The 20469-nt window shown below is 43.7% G+C and overlaps 1 protein-coding gene across 1 annotated transcript in view; it reads right to left on the bottom strand.

Moving 5' to 3' along the window:
* The window catches only part of LOC139280083 (SH3 and multiple ankyrin repeat domains protein 2-like), a 1053009-nt gene that overhangs the window by 954177 nt on the left and 78363 nt on the right, over positions 1 to 20469 (bottom strand). Inside the window, exon 8 of the mRNA XM_070899582.1 lies at positions 12554 to 12631. Within this exon, the coding sequence (XP_070755683.1) occupies positions 12554 to 12631 (78 nt within the window). The remainder of the gene's footprint in view (positions 1 to 12553; positions 12632 to 20469) is intronic.

Raw genomic sequence — 20469 nt, 5'->3', positions numbered from 1 at the left:
CACTTCATTACCCAATTGGATGATGCTGGACTGTCAGTCAAAGTCTTTTTATCCCATCTCCAATATTTTTATAACTAAGAAATGTTCAAGAAAATGAAAAATATCACGCAATTAATTTTTTTTTTTGAACGTCCATATGACCTTTCTCCTGGGTTGTTCTTGGCAGCATCCTGCAGATGAATCTTTCATTGCTGGAGATTCCAGGCCAATCCTGGAGGGTTGGCCACCCTTCACCAGACTGCCAAGTGAGTTGGTGTAACTAATTTAGCCTCACTATCCATGGGCACAAATTCTCTTTCAAGTTCTCTCAGCAGGGATGGTGCACAGAGAATTCGAATCCACAAATCACCTCTACGACAGGTGTGAAATGATGTCGGTCTCCAATAGGATTCAAAGTCACAGATTCAAACGTGGGTGAAGTCAACACTCGGCAATGTAACAAAAACAGCAGGGTACCAACATTTGATTCAATTTGGATTTCCAAATGCTGTCTCTTCTTCTTAGGCAGCCCCCCGGAGTCGAGGATGACTCGCTTTCACACTAATAGGAGTTCTAAGATGACTGATGAGACCAATGTGAGATCTACAGTCTCTGTCACAGGTGGGGCTGACAGTGGTTGAAGGGATGGGTGGTGGGGTGCTTGATTTGTTGTGCACTCCTTCCGCTGTTTGTACTTGGCTTCTGCGTGCTCCCGGCGAAGAGACTCAAAGTGTTCGGCTCCTTCTCGGATTTTTCTCCTCCACTTTGAGCGGTCTTGGGCCAGGGATTCCCAAGAGTTGGTGGGGATGTTACATTTTTTCAAGGAGGCTTGGAGGATGTTCTTGAAGCATTTTCTTTGCCCTCCTGGGACTTGCTGGCCATGACGGAGCTCGGAGTGGAGTGCTTGTTTCGAGAGTCTAGTATCGGGCATGCGGACAATGTGGCCCGCCCATTGAAGCTGATCAAGCGTGATCAATCCTTCAATGCTGGGGATGTTGGCCTGAGAAAGAACGTTAATGTTAGTGCGCCTATCCTGCCAATGAATTTGCAGGATCTTGCGGAGGCAGCAGTGGTGGAACTTCGCCAATGCTTTGAGGTGCCTATTGTACATAGTCCATGTCTCTGAAGCATATAGGAGGGTGGGTATCACTAGTGCTCTGTAGACCATGAGCTTGGTGCCGGATTTGAGATCCTGGTCTTCCAATACTATATTCCTCAGGTGATCAAAGGCTGCACGGGCACACTAATCATCATCATCATCATAGGCAGTCCCTCGGAATCGCTTCCACTCCTAAAGTAAGTTATTTGGTGGCTGAACAGTCCAATACAGGAGCCACAGACCCTTTCACAGGTGGGAGAGACATTCGTTGGGGGATGGGGGGTGGGGGGGGGGGGGGGGGAGGGCTGATTTACCACACGCTCCTTCCGCTGCCTGCACCTGACCTCTTCACACTCGTGGCGTTGAGATTCGAAGAGCTCAACGCCCTCCCGGATGCACTTTCTCCACCTAGGACGGTCTTTGGCCAGGGACTCCCAGGTGTCAGTGGTGATGTCGCACTTCACCAGGGAGGCTTTGAGAGTGTCCTTGTAACGTTTCCGCTGCCCAACTTTGGCTCGTTTGTCGTGAAGGAGCTCCGCATAGAGCAATTGCTTAGGGAGTCTCGTGTCTGGCATGCGAACTATGTGGCCTGCCCAGCGAAGCTGATCGAGTGTGGTCAGTGCTTCAATACTGGGGATGTTAGTCTGGGCAAGGACACTGATGTTGGTGCACCTGTCCTCCCACGGGATTTGAGGCTGAACTCCAAGATATTGTCGATGTATTCACCGAGGCATAAGAACGCATGGGCCTTACGCTTAACATCCGTAAGACAAAGCCTGTCCTCGCCGCACAGCATTTTCCCCAGTCATCAAGATTCACGACTCGGCCTTCGACAACGTGGACCAATTCCCAAACCTTGGGAGCCTCTTATCAACGAAGGCAGAAATTGATGCGGAGATTCAACACTGCCTCCAGTGCGCCAGTGCAGCCTTCGGCCGCCTGAGGAAAAGAGTGTTCAAAGACCAGGCCCTCAAATCTACCACCAAGCTCATGGTCTACAGGGCTGTAGTAATACCCACCCTCCTTATGGATCAGAGGATGGACGATGTACAGAAGACACCTCAAGTCGCTGGAGATATATCATCAACGATGTCTCCGCAAGATCCTGGCACACTAAAGGCAGTGTTGCACTTCGTCATTGATGTCTGTCCTTGCTGGGAAGTGTTCGACATTGTCCATGGTCTCATCATTGATCTTGATAATTGGGGAGCAGTACTGTGTCACGGGGGCAGGTTGGTAGAGAACCTTTGCCTTACTGATGTTTAATGTAAGGCTCAGACTCTCGTACGCTTCAATGAAGGTGTTAACAATGGTTTGGAATTCGGACTCCGAGTGTGCACAAACGCAAGCATCATCTCCAGATAGTAATTCAATGTCAGAGGTTGGAACAACCTTGGATCTGGCCTGGAGATGTCAGAGGTTGAACAATTTCCCACTTGTCCTGTAGATTAACTCCACTCCAGCAGGGAGCTTGTTAAAGATGAAATGAAGCAGTGCTGTCAACTTGCTGTTTTAGTAACTAGAAATTCCATTTATCAGAAATGTAATTGCTATATTGAAGTTAGTGCCATGCATAAAATTCATTGTTTGCACATCCAGCAGATGAACTGGACTTTATTAAAAACATTAGGCCTGATATTGTGCAGGTTGAGTCATCGACTTACAAACATATTCGACACTTAATGTAAACGATTATTTTAACTAAATGGGTTGGCGCATCTCCTTAAATATCAAAGCTCTCTGCACTCCTAGAACTCTGGTCTCTTGCATATCCCCGATTTCCATCGCCCCCACCATTGGTGGCTGTGCCTTCAGCCGCCTAGGCCCCAAGCTCTATAATTCCCTCCCTAAACCTCCTTGCCTCTCTACCTTCTCTGTCCTCCTTAAAACCTACCTCTTTGACCAAGCTTTAGGTCACCTGTCCTAATATCTGCTTATATGGCAAATTTTATCCGATAACACTCCTGTGAAGCGCCTTGGGGCGTTTTACTACTTTAAAATGCACATAAAAATGCAAGTTGTTGTTGGGCTGGAGGTGGATGCATCGAGCATTTGTAAGCTGGTATCCCAGGGTGCTATTTGAGGGCTTGTTATCTCTGAATTTTCAATTGCTTTTTAATGGCAAAGAACACTTCCATTGTACTGTTCATACTAACTGTCTATAATCAATCAGCAGCAAAAGACAATAAGCAGCTGCTACTTGCTGCACGAGTTGCGCTCTAAATAAAATTCTGTGTTCAATTGCTTACAACAGTTGCTGTTCAATTTAAATGGATTGGGCAGCAACCTTGGGCAACTCATTCACCACTGAACCAACACCACTAAACAGATTATCTGGTCATTTATCTCATTGCTGTTTATGGGAGTTTGCTGCGCGCAAATTATTTGCTGCAGTTGCCTGCATTACAACAGTGACTGCACTACAGAAATAATTAATCTGCTGTGAAGTGCTATGAAATGTCCTAAGGATACAAAAGATACTCTACAAATGTAAATCATTTATTTTTCTCGATACAGGTATTGTGTTCGTTTAGGATTCGTGGTTTCACCTGTGGCCCACTGCAGCTGCCGCTGATACTCACATTCAAGTGTAAAATTAAATTGCTTCATTTTTTTTTAAACAGAAGGGAAGTTTTACATTACTTTTCACAGTGATATACAGCAGGTGTACACTCTCGCACTGATATAATACTGGTGTACACTCTCACACTGATATAATACTGGTGTACACTCTCACACTGATATAATACTGGTGTACACACTCACATGGATATAATACTGGTGTACACACTCACACGGATATAATACTGGTGTACACACTCACACGGATATAATACTGGTGTACACTCTCACACTGATATAATACTGGTGTACACACCCACACGGATATAATACTGGTGTACACACTCACACGGATATAATACTAGTGTACACACTCACACGGATATAATACTGGTGTACACACTCACACGGATATAATACTAGTGTACACGCTCACACGGATATAATACTGGTGTACACATTCACACGGATATAATACTAGTGTACACACTCACACGGATATAATACTGGTGTACACACTCACACGGATATAATACTGGTGTACACACTCACACGGATATAATACTGGTGTACACTCTCACACTGATATAATACTGGTGTACGCACTCACACTGATATAATACTGGTGTACACACTCACACGGATATAATACTGGTGTACACACTCACACTGATATAATACTGGTGTACACGCTCACATGGATATAATACTAGTGTACACACTCACACGGATATAATACTGGTGTACACACTCACACTGATAATACTGGTGTACACACTCACACTGATATAATACTGGTGTACACTCTCACACTGATAATACTGGTGTACACACTCACACTGATAATACTGGTGTACACACTCACACTGATAATACTGGTGTACACACTCACACTGATATAATACTGGTGTACACTCTCACACTGATATAATACTGGTGTACAAACTCACACTGATAATACTGGTGTACACACTCACACTGATAATACTGGTGTACACACTCACACTGATATAATACTGGTGTACACACTCACACTGATAATACTGGCGTACACACACACACTGATATAATACTGGTGTACATACTCACACTGATATAATACTGGTGTACACACTCACACTGATATAATACTGGTGTACACACTCACACTGATAATACTGGCGTACACACACACACTGATATAATACTGGCGTACACACACACACTGATATAGTACTGGTGTACACACTCACACTGATATAATACTGGTGTACACACACACACTGATATAATACTGGTGTACACACACTGATATAGTACTGGTGTACACACACTGATATAATACTGGTGTACACACACACACTGATATAATACTGGTGTACACACACACACTGATATAATACTGGTGTACATACACACACTGATATAATACTGGTGTACACACTCACACTGATATAGTACTGGTGTACACACTCACACTGATAATACTGGCGTACACACACACACTGATATAATACTGGTGTACACATTCACACTGATATAATACTGGTGTACACACACACTGATATAGTACTGGTGTACACACACACACTGATATAGTACTGGTGTACACACACACACTGATATAATACTGGTGTACACACACACACTGATATAATACTGGTGTACACACACACACTGATATAATACTGGTGTACATACACACACTGATATAATACTGGTGTACACACTCACACTGATATAGTACTGGTGTACACACACTGATATAGTACTGTTGTACACACACACACTGATATAATACTGGTGCACACACACACACTGATATAATACTGGTGTACACATTCACACTGATATAATACTGGTGTACATACTCACACTGATATAGTACTGGTGTACACACTCACACTGATAATACTGGTGTACACACTCACACTTATATAATCATCATCACCATAGGCAGTCCCTCGAAACGAGGATGACTTGCTTCCACGCCAAAAAAAGATGCGTTTACAGGTGAAGGACCTAATATTTCAGGTCCTGAATTACATCCTGAAGGGTGGAAGATGCCTGTGCGTGGATTTTTTTAACGAGTGGTGACCGTTGCACATCAGCCACCACATGGGCTTGACAGAGCTAGGTCTTGGTCCAGTGGCAAGGGTTATCCACACCGACTGGAGGCCTGCTCTGCTGCATGGACCTAGTGAGCACTGTTGTATCTGCCCATGCTCCAATCACCGACCTGGTCCTTGATGACGTCTCTCTTCACTTGCCCTCCTGCACCAGCTCGCGCTGCTCCCTGAAGAGGTATGCCACCACGCTTCACAAGGTGACTCAGCACAAGGAGACTGTAAAGCAATCTCAAACTGGGTAACTGCAAACAAGAAGTGATTGTACATACTTTATGCCGTGCAAAATATTCTCTCTGTTCCCTCCACCGACTGATTAAATATTTTGTATTTCTATCCAGATCTTCCAATCCAGGATCATATTACACAAACACTTCCTCAGGTTTCTGCACCAGGGAACTGAATAAACAGGACTCGGGCCAGCAGTATTATTGCTTTTGTCAATGGCTCACAGTAAATACAATGGTGCAGGAAACAGGAGCCCGTTTCTATTGTCACATTTAGAAACTATTGATTGCAGGCAGTCCATACAATGCTGCACCATCTTCCCTCACGAGGCAGTCTCACTGTAGTTTTGGTTTTGGAGGGGAAAAATCTGGAAACAATTCATCAGCAGTATGGTCACTGGGAACTGTGACAGAATAAAATAAGGGTTTCAGCTACATTTTCATTGTTGTGTAAATAGAATCAGAGAAATGCATAGCACAGGAGGCGGCCATTTGGCCCATCGTGTTTGTGCTTCTGCCAGTGTTTTTTTTCATAACGAACCTGAGAGAAGTCAGATGCATTGTGAACAAAATATTTCTGCGTGGTAATGAAGGCAGCAGCAAAAGCGGAATCCAATTGCTCCAAAACATTCTTTGCATAAACTAGCGGATGTCCCGTGGTGCTGTTCACATTCAGGCCATGGGTGTTATATGGCGACGAGTGTTGTACTGTCAAAGGGGAGCCGTGTCCCTTCAAGGCCACAGATCACACACACAAACACACACACACGCGTTGATAGATGTTGATGTTTGATAATAGTTTGCTTGTGGTATGGTGTCAAACAAATGGGCTGTGATAGCTCAGCAACTTGGAGTCCCAATGCAGAAGTCACTTTGTTGGGAAGGAAGTGAATTAAAGTCCGATTCTGTGAGAGCTTACTATAGAGGCGTGCCTGAAGAGCTCAGTGGGTGCCAGGCGGCACTGACCACGAAAGGCCCACGATTGATTCCCTGGTCTGCTGAGTGACCTGATCTCCATGCCCTTGGGTGAAGGAGGTAAAAATCACATGGGCTTCCTGCTCCTGATCGCAAACCAGAGGACCTTGCTGGAAGTGTCGACATTGGCTGAAGAATGAGTTCGGCCAGTGTCAGCCTTCACTGTGCAGGCTCACGAGTGAACAATGACTACCTGATTATAGTACAGGTTGAACCTCCCTTATCCAGAACTCCCTGATCCGGAACCACCCCTCATCCAGAACCATTCCTGGCCACTGAACGGCGCATGCGCAGAACTCCGACATGAACAAATTGAAGTCCTTCCTCGCTGCCGACTCCCGCATCCACCGCCGCCCCCCTGATCTCTCTGCCACACTCCCAGCCCAGATATCCCCTTGCTCAGTACCTGTACCATCCAATTTAACGTGCCCACCACTCATCCGGAAAGATCCCTTATCCAGAACAGGCCAGGTCCCGAGGGTTCCAGATAAGGGAGGTTCAACCTGTACCAGAGAGTGCCTAGTGTCAGAGAGTCCATAAACTGTTGCTGTGGACTTTGAGGGAGAGGAAAAACTTAATAGAATTTTGTAAGAACCCAAATTTTTCAGTTTATGATGCTATGAGGGGAATTTATTGTGTGGCAATATTTGTGTTATGTCATAAAGGGAATCCAATTTACAAACTGTACAGATATGCATCAAATAACCTTTTAATTTCCAGATGTGGAGTGGGAGATATTACCGCTTTGTAGTCATCCCTTGATCTTGCAGGTTGTGCGTTAAAATTGCTGGTCCTAATAAATTGTGTCAATTCTTCAGTATGTAATGATATAGTGGCATTCCACTGAAAACTATTTCATTCCTTTAGGCTCCAAACACTGAATGCAGTTCCCTTTTAACACTGAGTGATAAACAGCAGTATTCCTGTTGCAGTATACAATCATTACTCTGCGTATTTCTACAATCCAAGAACAGAACTAACCTATTCATCGATGCAGAATGTCAAGTGGTGTGAAGCTTAAGAATTGTGTGGTCAAAAATAACTGGATTGACTTCAGTATACCTGGAATTGGCATTGGTCTTGCAGTTCTCCAGGTTCAATACCGAGGAACACGCCACAAAAAACATCTTCAATTTAAAAAAATGATAAATATATATATATAAAACCCCCATGCAATGTAACCTGAAATGACAGAAGCTATGGAGTGAGCGGAAATGCTGTAACCTTCTGTGGAGACACATGTAATACCTGTAAATCATGCCAGCTTAGCCCTTGTGTTTTATGGCCTCATCGGAACCTCTTAATCCTGGCGCCCATTACTCTGTGAAATGTTTATGCGGAACACATTGCAATGTGGCATTTTTTGCTCTCCTCCACTTACTGACTGCTACAACTGAAATAGGGAAGAGGAAGGGAAAATATCTGCTACGAGAGGGTGACTTGAAGCCACATATCCTGTTCATGGCTTGATGGTCGTGCACATCACTGATAAAATACAGGTGTATACTCTCGCACTGATATAATACTGGTGTATGAAGATGTATTAAGTGATATAATACTGGTGTACACTCTCGCACTGATATAATACTGGTGTACACCCTCGCGCTGATATAATACTGATGTATATTTACACACTGAATTGGAGCAGGGGCGTGAGACTAATTGGATAGCATTTTTAAAGAGCCAGCCCATTTAAAACTGAAACGAGGAGGAATTTCTTCTCGAAGAGGGTTGTAAATCTGTGGAATTCTCTGCCCCAGAGAGCTGTGGAGGCTAGATCATTGAATAAATTTAAGGTGGACATAGACAGACTTTTGAGCAATAAGTGAGTAAAGCATTATGGGGAGCGGGCAGGGAAGTGGAGTTGAGGCCAAGATTAGATCAGCCATGCTCTTACTGAATGGCGGAGCAGGCTCAAGGGGCCCTATGGCCTACTCCTGTTCCTATTTCTTTTGTTCCTATATTCTTATGAATGGTCTCATTCTGTGCTGTATCATTCTACAATTCTATGATTAAAAAGCAGACAAAAAGCACTTAATACATCTTCATAGGTTCAAATTTTATGTCAAGCACGTTTATTGGCTCAAATTTCACATTCACTCTAAAACAACCAATTAGAAAGTTCAAACTTCACACTGCACAAAGATTGGCACTCCAAAATAAAGGAATTTGATGAAGCTTTTGGGCACTGATATTTTTTGCATTTCCCTTAAGTCTCCATCATTTAATTCTCATCCTATTTGCCATTTTAGGGAGCATGGATGAAGAATTGTTCATTTTCTGCTCTACCCTAATCCTGTCCAGTTACCTATTTTCATCTTGCCTCAGAAATCTTCGTTATTCCTATTGGCCTTCCCATCACTAATCAGCCATGGCCCGTTGCATTTTCCTCCTCCTCCAGAGCTCCCATCGTTGGCCTAGACCTTTTTTCACAATGTTTATTAGACCACGACACAGGCACATTCCATCTGCTTTGTGAATACAGATATACTTTCCAGGGGTCATGCCAACCCCTCTTGATAGGCTCTGGAAGCAAGACTTGGAAGACGAAGATGAGATGGGATGAGAAGACAGGTCACAGAGCAACAACAGGAGAAAATCACAACAGAGCCAGCAGACTGAAAGTAGGGAATTCCTGCTACAACTGTACAGTTGACTGGGTAGATGCAGAGAGGATGTTTCCCCTCATGGGGGAATCTAAAACTAGGGGGCATAGTTTCAAAATAAGGGTTCGCCCATTTAAAACAGATATGAGGTGGAATTTATTTTCTCAGAGGGTCGTGAATCTTTGGAATTCACTACCCCAGAGAGCTGTGGAGGCTGGGTCATTGAATATATTTAAGATTGAGATCGGCAGATTTTTGAACAATGGGGGAGTGAAGGGTTATGGGGAATGGGCAGGAAAGTGGAGCTGAGGCCAAGGTCAGATCAGCCATGATCTTATTGAATAGCCAAATGGCCTACTCCTGCTCCTATTTCTTATGTTCTTATGTATGTTATGTTCTGCTTGTTACATCCTCAAAAAACTCTTAATAAATTTGTCAAACACGATCTACCTTTCATAAAACCATGTTGACTTTGCATAATTATGTTTTGATTTTCGAAGTATCTTGTTACCACTTCCTTAATAATGGATTCCAGCATTTTCTCGATGACTGATGTCAGGCTAACTGACCTGTAGTTCTTGGTTTTCTCTCTCTCTCCTTTCTTGAATAGCGGGGTTACATTTGCTACTTTCCAATCCGCTGGGACCTTTCCTGAATTTGGGGAATTTTGGACGGTCACAACCAATGCATCCACTAGCTCACCAGCCACCTTTTTTCGAAAGGTAGGATGTAGACCATCAGGTCCAGGGGATTTGTTGGCTTTTAGTCCCATTAATTTCTCAAGTACTTTTTCTCTACTGATATTAATTACTTTTTGGTATACTGTTTGTGTCTTCTACTGTGCAAACAGATACAAAATATTTGTTTAAAGCCTCTGCCCTTTCCTCGTTCCCCAATATAATCTCTCCCGTCTCATCCTCTAAGGAACCAATGCTTACTTTGGCTACTCTCTTTCTTTTTTACATACCTGTATAAGCTCTTACAATCTGTTTCTATCTTCTTGCTAATTTACTCTCATATTCTATTTTCTTCCTAATCAATTTTTTGGTCATCTTTTGCTACTTTCTAAAGCTCTCCTAATTCTCAGGCTTTTTATTATTTTTGCAACTTTAATCTTTTAATCTAATCTTTAACTATCTATAACTTCTTTCGTTAGCCACGAATGGATCACTTTTCCCGTGGAGTTTTTATTTCTCAATGGAAAGTATATTCGTTGAGAATTTTGGAATATTTCTTTAAATGATTGCCATTGCTTATCTACTGTCATACTTTTTAATCTAATTTCCCAATCTACCTTAGCCAACTTGTCCCTCATAACTACGTAATTGGCTTTGTTTAAGTTTAAAACTCTAGTGTTGGATTTAAGAATGTCACTTTCCAGCTCAATGTAAAATTCTATTATATTATGATCACTCTTTCCTTGAGGATCCTTTACTCTAAAATTACTAATTAACCCTGTCTAATTACACCAAACATGATCTAAAATAACCTGTTCTCTGGTTGGTTCCATGACGTATTGGTCTCGGAAACTGTCCTAAATACATTCCATGAACTCCAAACTACCCTTGCCAATTTGATTTGCCCAGTCTATATCCAGATTAAAGTCTCCCATGAATATTGTATTATCTTTGTTACAAGCTCCTATTATTTCTTGATTAATTCTGTCAAATGACAGTTACTGTTAGGGGTGTGATAAACTACTCCCTCCGCTGTTTTCTGTCCCTTTTTATTTCTTATCTCCACCCATACTGATTCAATTTCCTGATCTTATGAGCCAAGATCCTTTCTCACTACTGTACTTATTGTCATCCTTAAATGATCAGGGCCACCCTGCCACGACCCCACCGCCACTACCACCACCTCCTGTTCCTGTCTGCCTGTCTTTTCGATAAATCAAGTACCCTTGAGTATTTAGTTCCCAACCCTGGTCACCTTGCAACCATATCTCTGTAATGACTATTTGATCATACTCATTTATCACTATTTGTGCCACTAATTCGTCTACCTTGTTACTAATGCTTCGTGCATTCAGGTAAAGAGCCTTTGAGTTTAAACTTTTACCATGATTCCCTGCTTTCATCTTTTTTGCTGATGCATGATTACCTTTAAACTCTGTCCTTTCCTGTCACACTCTAGTTTATCTTTATCCAAATCACGACACTGCTCCATAGCTTGACTTTTCTCATTCGGTTTCTAAAGTTCCCCTCACTTGACCCTCCCCCTGCCCATTTTAGTTCAAAGCCCTATCTACAGCTCTAGTTATTCAATTCGCCAGGCCGCTGGTCCCAGCCCGGTTTAAGTGGAACGGCTCCCTCTTTCCCCAGCACAGGTGCCAGTGGCCCATGAATCGAAACCCCTTCCTCCCACACCACTCTCTGAGCCACGCATTCAACTCTCTGATCTGCTTGTCCCTATGCCCATTTGCATATGGCTCAGGTAACAATCCAGAGATTATCACCCTGCATTTTAATTTACACACTCAAGTCCTGAAGTGAGACTTTAACCCTTCTGATTCAGATGTGACCAGAAGTGCAGATCAAATGTCCCAGAGACACACGGACAGTGCTAGGAATAAATTCTATCCAAAATTTTACGTTTCCAGTTACTTTCTTTCAAACAAATTTCAAAGTTTGCATTTTGGGGAAAAATAATCAAGCAAACATAGTACACCAACACTGGGGTTTTATGTTGATCTTATCGACACTTTTAATCAGACAGGTGATTAATTGATGGCAATGTAGACCCACAACAAAGCAATCAGCTGTCTGGACGATGTGTTTCTAATATTAGGAGTGTATCTAACAGAAGGGGAACCCTTCCCCCTCCCCCAATCAGCCATCCGCTGCACTTCTCTCACATAACAGCACTTCATCACACCTCCCACCCTCAAATAAACTAACCTGGGAGGAACATTTGGCCCACAGCCTGGGACTGTGTGCGTCACTTACTGAAGTTCCCCTGCTGGACGAATGTAAAGAAGAGGAAAAAAAATGTGCTTACCTGAAAGGGAGTCTGGCTGTTGTGATTCTTCACTTCCTTGTGGGCTCCACGGAACAGCAGAACCCGAGCACAGCTTTCCTGTAAATTGGTAGAAATAAAGCATGTTACTCGTAGGCTATGACTGCATAAAGCCTATGGTTTTCAGCTGCTGTCCTTTGATGCCGAGGTGTACTCTCCACAATTCCAGATAATTCATTGGCATAGAATATCTTCTCGGTTTAGGCATCCCATAACGTAAGTCGGGGCCAGTGTGATTTCTTGGATTCGTGATGGTTGCCTAAGGGGCTCGAAGAGGAATTTCATTCTCTCCTCCCTAATTGGTCCTGTTTTTTTTTACATGCCCCTTTTTGCCTCTCCCAGGATTGGGGTGGGGTAGGGTGTACAAGACATCACCCACTGTGTGGGACTGTCTGGATGGACCAGAGGTCTTTTCCTGTCTGTGATTTTCGTATGTTCGTATGCAAACGATTGCAGAAGTTTTTTTCAAACTGGTTTAGTAACGAGCACGTTATTCAACTAGTTTGGAAGAACTAGCTTCTGATAGTAGAATCAGGCCTGCCGTGAAAATGATTAGTGAATCTCATGTTGTGTTGTTCCCGAGTAGTCTGGAGTGCAGTTGAGACATTTAACACGGCCTCAATCGAAGCCAGGAAGAGGGGCATAGCAGGGGACTGCGGAGTGCAAGACTGCAGGAACAGGGATGCAACACAGTGGCTGGGAGTTGTGGGGTGGGGATTAGAGACAGGGTACAAAATCTTTAAATTAAACCGCTGGAGCACGAGGTAAGTCAGAGATGACCTGTTTAATAGCACTGAGGATCTGGTGAATAAAGGCAGCTGTTCCGAGAGATTTTTTTATCCCCTGTATTAAAGAACCAAAGAATTGGTTCTGGGAGAAAGTTTGTTTTCTTTTTCTAATCAAAAAGTTTTTTTTTTCTTTAGAGCATCATAACTTTTGTTTGTGATTGACAGCAAAATTGACCTATCACAGACCAACAGTAAGCCCCAGCCTCCCTGTCCAATAGTTGAAGGAACTGTCTTAGTCTGCATGGGGTTCATCAGATATCTGCTCCATTTTATTCCCTCTGAGTGTGGCTCAGTGGTTAGCACCCTTGCCTCTGAGTCAGGAGGTTGTGGGTTCAAGGCCCACCCCAGAGACTTGCAGCACAATAATCTAGGTTGACACTCCAGTGCAGTGCTGCACTGTCGGAGGTGCTGTCATTCGGATGAGAAGTTAAACCGAGGTCCCGTCTGCCCTCTCAGGTGGAAGTAAAAGATCCTATGGCACTATTTCGAAGAAGAGCAGGGGAGTTATTGCTGGTTCCCTAGCCAATATTGATCCCTCAATCAACATAACTAAAACAGATTCTCTGGTCATTATCACATTGCTGTTTGTGGGAGCTTGCTGTGAGCAAATTGGCTGCCGCGTTTCCCACATTACTCCAAAAAAGTACTTAATTGACTGTAAATTGCTTTGGGACGTCCGGTGGTCGTGAAAGGTGCTATATAAATGCAAGTCTTTCTACCTTTTCCTTCTTATTGGGTTAGCCTACTGCTAATTGCACTAAATTGGTGGATTGGAGTTGTTGCCCTTTACTTATGGAACCCAAGATCTGACCCCAGCCAGAGCAATGGGATGACAGTCTGCTGCTGTAAAAGTTGTACGTGAGCTGAGTTTGGACAGCCCAGCTCCTAGTGGGCTTGGGCTTAAACCTTAAAAATTACATATCGGAAAATCACCAGTCCAGGGCAGTGGGTGAGTAACTTCATCACCAGCGCCCACTTGAAGAAACCGCCACACAATCTGCATTTTGAATCCATTCATCATCCGACATGTTTTTATAGAGGACCAGCAAAGAAATGTTACATAAGAACATAAGAAATAGGAACAGGAGAAGGACATATGGCCCCTTGTGTCTGCTCCGCCATTCAATAAGATCATGGCTGATCTGATCATGGACTCAGCTCCACTTCCCCGCCCACTCCCCATAACCCCTTATCGTTTAAGAAACTGTTTATTTTTGTCTTAAATTTATTCAATGTCCCGGCTTCCACAGCTCTCTGAGGTAGCGAATTCCACAGATTTACAACCCTCTGAGAGAAGACATTCTCCTCATCTCTGTTTTAAATGGATGGCCCCTTATTCGAAGATCATGCCCTCTAGTTCTAGTCTCTCCCATCAGTGGAAACATCCTCTCTGCATCCACCTTGCCAAGCCTCCTCATAACCTTATACGTTTCAATAAGATCACCTCTCATTCTTCTAAATTCCAATGAGAAGAGGCCCAATCTACTCAACCTTTCCTCATAAGTCAACTGCCTCATCCCCGGAATCAACCTAGTGAACCTCCTCTGAACTGTCTCCAAAGCAAGTATATCCTTTTTGTAAATATGGAAACCAAAACTGCAGTATTCCAGGTGTGGCCTCACCAATACCTTATATAGTTGTAGCAAGACTTCCCTGCTTTTATACTCCATCCCCTTTGCAATAAAGGCCAAGATACCATTGGCCTTCTTGATCACTTGCTGTACCTGCATACTATCCTTTTGTGTTTCATGCACAAGCACACCCAGGTCCCGCTGTACTGCGGCACTTTGCAATCTTTCTCCATTTAAATAATAACTTGCTCTTTGATTTTTTTCTGCCAAAGTGCATGACCTCACACTATCCAATCTAATACTCCATCTGCCAAATTTTTGCCCATTCACTTAGCTTGTCTATGTCCTTTTGCAGATTTTGTGTGTCCTCCAAACACATTGCTTTTCCTCCCATCTTTGTATCATCAACAAACTTGGCTACGTTACACTCAGTCCCTTCTTTCAAGTTGTTAATATAGATTGTAAATAGTTGGGGTCCCAGCACTGATCCCTGCGGCAGCTCACTAGCTACCATCACTTTTTAAACACGATTGTTGTTGCAAGCAATCAGAATAAAATTCACAACTGCATTTAGATTCAAAACTATGAGACAGCAATAAACGAGACAGGGACCGTACCTGTTCAAAACTCTGGCCCTTGAATTTCCTTTGGACTTTCGGACGTTGCGCTGTCATAGCTTTGCCGCGGAACTCCCCACTTACGCGCGCAAGCGAGGTTTTCGCCGTCGTTCCGGTGAAGTTACGACAGCGCAGTAGCAGATAGTCCAAGGAAATTGAAGGCCAGAATCTCAGTGAGAAATATCAACAGCCAACAGTAATTACAACATTCAAATGATTTAACCTTCACCAATCCAGACCTACATGCAACCGATCTGATAAACTCGAGCAATTCCACCAAAAGCTTCAATGTAGTGCAACTCGACAGAATAAAACGTCACAGATCAATCCAAAGCTACAAAGTACAAAATACTGAGAAATACGACCGCTTATTCAGCGATGCGCACTCCATGGCTATGCAGAAAGGAGGATTAGTGGTACAAGTGTCTATCTCTGACCTGTGACCCTGCCAAGTAAAGCTCCCTGCTGGGAACACTTAATCTAGTCTGCAGAGCTGTCATCAGCACACAACATAGTTTGAAGTATGTTTCAGGGGTCTAGAACGCTACTTATAATTAATTGTCATCTTGAAACTGAGCTGGAAAATTTGACATGTTACAAATACATTCACAACTTGGAAAAGTAATGCAGCAAGATTCATATTCCATGAATTTGTTAATGTTGTTATTCCTCAAAGGACAGCTTAACGATAGATATTGATATAGCTACTCTGTAAGACTAGAAATTTCAACTCAAAGAAAGGGCTTGGTATTTAGCCAACAAAGTAGAGAGAGAGGAACATCATACAAACACAATTGGCCCAGAAATTGCGGTCGGAGGCTTCCTGTGGGGCGGATGCCTCTGGCCGCAAAAATATCTACGAACTTAGCTGGTGGTCCCAGAGGTTCGGACACTTGCGTAGAGGCCCACATATTCCAGGGACGTAGGCACTTCGCACTCGTCCCTGTAACCACGTGGGCCGGCCCAACCAATCAAAGTAGGGGGATTCACATTGATACTTGTGCTGAGTTCCGCACGTACAGAATCACCATGCGTATGAATGGAAATACCCCCCAAAACAACAAACACTTAAAATAAATTAAAACAAAGCATCACATATTTAAAATGAATCAAAATGGAATTTAATTAATTATTTAAAACAAAAATGTAATTTTTTGAAAAATAAATTTACTGATTTTAAAGGTTCTAAAAATAAACAGGATTTTTGTTAAAATTATTTTTTTTAAATTTATTTTTCTGTCCTTTAAAAGTCATACGCTGATAGAAGCAGGCCTTATGCCTGCTTTTATCTGTCGTAAGAATTTCACGGGCATTCGCTGGGCAGAAGTTGGGCAAATAGCCCGACTCTCCACCCACGGAGGCCCTTTACTTCTGGACGCGTGCGAGCTGTCAAGAGTATTCTTGACAGATCGCAAGTTCCGGGTTTAGGCGCGTGCACATCACATGATTAAATCCGGAACTTGCAGGGGCCTTACAGAGGTGCGCACCTCATATGCGCCTGTAGGGGCCGCGAATTCAAGGCCATCAAAATGTCAGTCTACTAATGTTAGGGGACACTTTTCGACTTTGCATCAAGGGCAGGGAGGGTGCCTTCCTCGCTGGGGGTGTGTGTCGGAAATGTTGGTGTACATGCCACATGAATTTCCAACAGTGAGAAGATTATGTGCTGCATTTGAAAACAGGTTGTACTCTTCACTATTGCCTGTCCGTTACACTGCACAAAATTGTGTCAACAGACTTTTGGTCAACTGGCTTGTTCAGTTTGAAACTGGAAGATAGCAACCCTCTTCGATTTGTGGTGCTCGATTGATCTACTAGGAGAGGGGCAGCACTGGTCCAATTAGTTTTTCTGCCTCTTACAAAATTATGCACTTGGCTACATCAAAATGTTCTACTGAGTTGCCTGGCAACAGTTACTTATAGATAAGTCTTCTGAGTTTAGGTTTTAACCAGATGACACCTGATAATTACTCTCAAAGTTAGAGTCAAACAAAAAATTAAATGGAAGCTCCCTTTCTCTCTGGAACTACCGCCCCGCCCCCCCACCCCCGTCTACATCTATCCGTCTTTAAAAGCCTTCTTAAAATCTATCTCTTCCAACATGCTTTCGATCACTTCTCCCAAAGTGACTTAGTGTCTGTTTTTTACCCCCACTGTAAAGCACCTTAGGTTTCTACAGCAAGGAGGCTAGTAACACACTTCAGGAGGATATATATAGTGGGCGCTGGAACAGGAAGAGACCTGGGGGTTTATGCAAATCTTGGCAGCAGGATAGGTTGAGAAGGCTGCTAAAAAAAAATCATCATCGGCAGTCCCTCAAAATCGAGGAAGACTTGCTTCCACTCCAACAATGAGTTCTCAGGTGACTGTACAGCCCAATACGGGAATTACAGTCTCTGTCACAGGTGGGACAGACAGTGGTTGGAGGAAAGGGTGGGTGGGGAGTCTGGTTTGCCGCTCCTTCCGTGCCTGCGCTTATTTTCTACATGCTTTCAGTGATGAGACTCGAGGAGCTCAGCAACCTCCCGGATGCTCTTCCTCCACCTAGGGCGGTCTTTGGCCAGGGACTCCCAGGTGTCAGTGGGGATGTTGCACTTAATCAAGGTGGCTTTGAGGATGTCCTTGAAACGTTTCATCTGCCCACCTGGGGATCGCTTGTCGTGTAGGAGTTCCGAGTAGAGCGCTTGCTCTGAGAGTCTTGTGTCGGGCATGTGAATAATGTGGTCCGCGCAATGGAGCTGGTCAAATGTGGTCAATACTTCGATGTTGGCCCGATCAAGAACACCGATGTTGGTGCGTCTGTCCTCCCAGGTGATTTGCAGAGACGTCAGTGGTGGTATTTCTCCAGCGATTTGAGGTGTCTACTGTATATGGTCCACGCCTCAGCCATTTAGGAGGGTGGGTATCACTAAAGCCCCGTAGACCATAAGCTTGGTGCCAGATTTTAGAGCCTGATCTTAGAAGGCTGCGCTGGCACACTGGAGGCGGTGTTGAATCTCGCTGTTGATACAGGATCCATGGCTTTATCAACAGAGGCATGGGGCTGGAAATTCCTCAACCTTGCGCCTGGTTTTTCGGCAATATTTTGTGAAGGGTTGTGAATCTTTAGACTTCTCTACCCCAGAGAGCTGTGGAGGCTCAGTCGTTGAATATATTCAAGACTGAGATTGATAGAGTTTTGGAGACTATGGGATATGGGATAGTGCGGTAAAGTGGAGTTGAGGTAGAAGATTCTTATTGAATGGCAGAGCAGGCTCGAGGAGCCGAATGGCCAACTCCTGCTCCTATTTTTTATGTTCTTATATAATACCCCCTCGTCGTAAATGTCCATCATGATTCACACCATTCAGCACACATCAGACTCCACCACCTTTGGATTCCTACTCTTTGATTGGGTTCAACACCTTAGTGATAGAGCTTGCTGTTCTTTCAATGATTTCCTGATTAGATGCGAAGCCTATCCGCTTACACAGTTGTTATTTTATTTTTGGCCAAAATGGAATCTTGCTCGATCGCAGCTCATTTCAAACAATTTTCTGGCCTGGAATCAGGAAAAGAAGTAAAAGGTGAAAAGTCCTGGTACTTTTTTTAATAATAAGGAAGTCATTCTGAATGACAGCGAAGACTGATGTTCAAACATCTGCCCTTTGAATGGGTGTCAGGTACTCCATCACCAGAGCTGCTGGAACATAAACACTTAAAGATTGTTGTTTTATTTTTACTGATGTCATAATATCTTGGATTAAATGATAACATTTATAAAAGATGTAGAAAATGAACTGTGGTAATTGCCATAGAATGCAGAGAGTGAGATACAGAAAATCACAGAGTGATACAGAAATGGGGGGAAAGGGCTGAGAGAGATGGGAGGGAGGAGAAACTTCCAAAGCTAACTTTGGAAAAAAATCTGTTGCTATTGATGACGTTTGATGCATTCCCTCAGTACTGCACTGGAGTGTAAATCCTGGACTAAGTGCTCAAATCTCAGCTCATCTGCTGCGGAAGCCCTCATCCATGCTTTTGTTACCTCTAGACTTCACTACTCCAACGCACTCCTGGCTGGCCTCCCACATTCTACCCTACCTAAACTAGAGGTGATCCAAAACTCGGCTGCCCATGTCCTAACTCGCACCAAGTCCCGCTCACCCATTACCCCCGTGCTCGCTGACCTACATTGGCTTCAGGTTAAGCAACGCCTCGATTTCAAAATTCTCATCCTTGTATACAAATCCCTCCATGGCCTTGACCTTTCCCATCTCTGTAATCTCCTTCAGCCTCACAACCAGCCACCCATCCCCCCCGCCGAGATATCTGTGCTCCTCTAATTCTGCCCTCTTGAGCATACCTGATTATAATCACTCAACCATTGGTGGCTGTGCCTTCAGCTGCCTGGGCCCTAAGCTCTTGAACTCCCTCCGTAAACCTCTCTACCTCTCTTTCCTCCTTTTAGACGCTCCTTAAAACCTACCTCTTTGACCAAGCTTTTGTTCATCTGCCGTAATTTCTTCTTGCGTAACTTGGTGTCAAACGTTAGCTTATAAAACTCCAGTAAAGGTGCTACATAAATACAAGTTGTTGTTGTTGAGTGGGATTTGTAAAATACTTGTGTCATTTATGTGAGCAACTCAGGGTTCAAGACCCATTCACAGAGTCTTCAGCATATAATCCAGGCTGACGCTCGTAGTGCAGTACTGAGGGAGTGCTGCACTGTCGGAGGTGCTGTCTTTCGGATGAGACGTTAATCCGAGGCCCCGTCTGCCCTTACTACCCAAAAGAAAAAGTAAAATGCTAGGATCACTACTGTGAACAATTAGCATTCTATTTTGTGGAAGTTGCCCGCTTGCTGCTCCATATCCATTCGTACGATAGCGTAACTTAGGGGTCTAACATTAAGTTCTCCCCCCTCCCAACCTTGACAGGTT

Source organism: Pristiophorus japonicus, chromosome 14 (assembly GCF_044704955.1).
Source record: "Pristiophorus japonicus isolate sPriJap1 chromosome 14, sPriJap1.hap1, whole genome shotgun sequence".
Classification (NCBI taxonomy): domain Eukaryota; kingdom Metazoa; phylum Chordata; class Chondrichthyes; family Pristiophoridae; genus Pristiophorus; species Pristiophorus japonicus.
The sequence above is the reverse complement of the archived record's forward strand: the minus strand, read 5'-3'. Positions and strand labels throughout refer to the sequence as shown.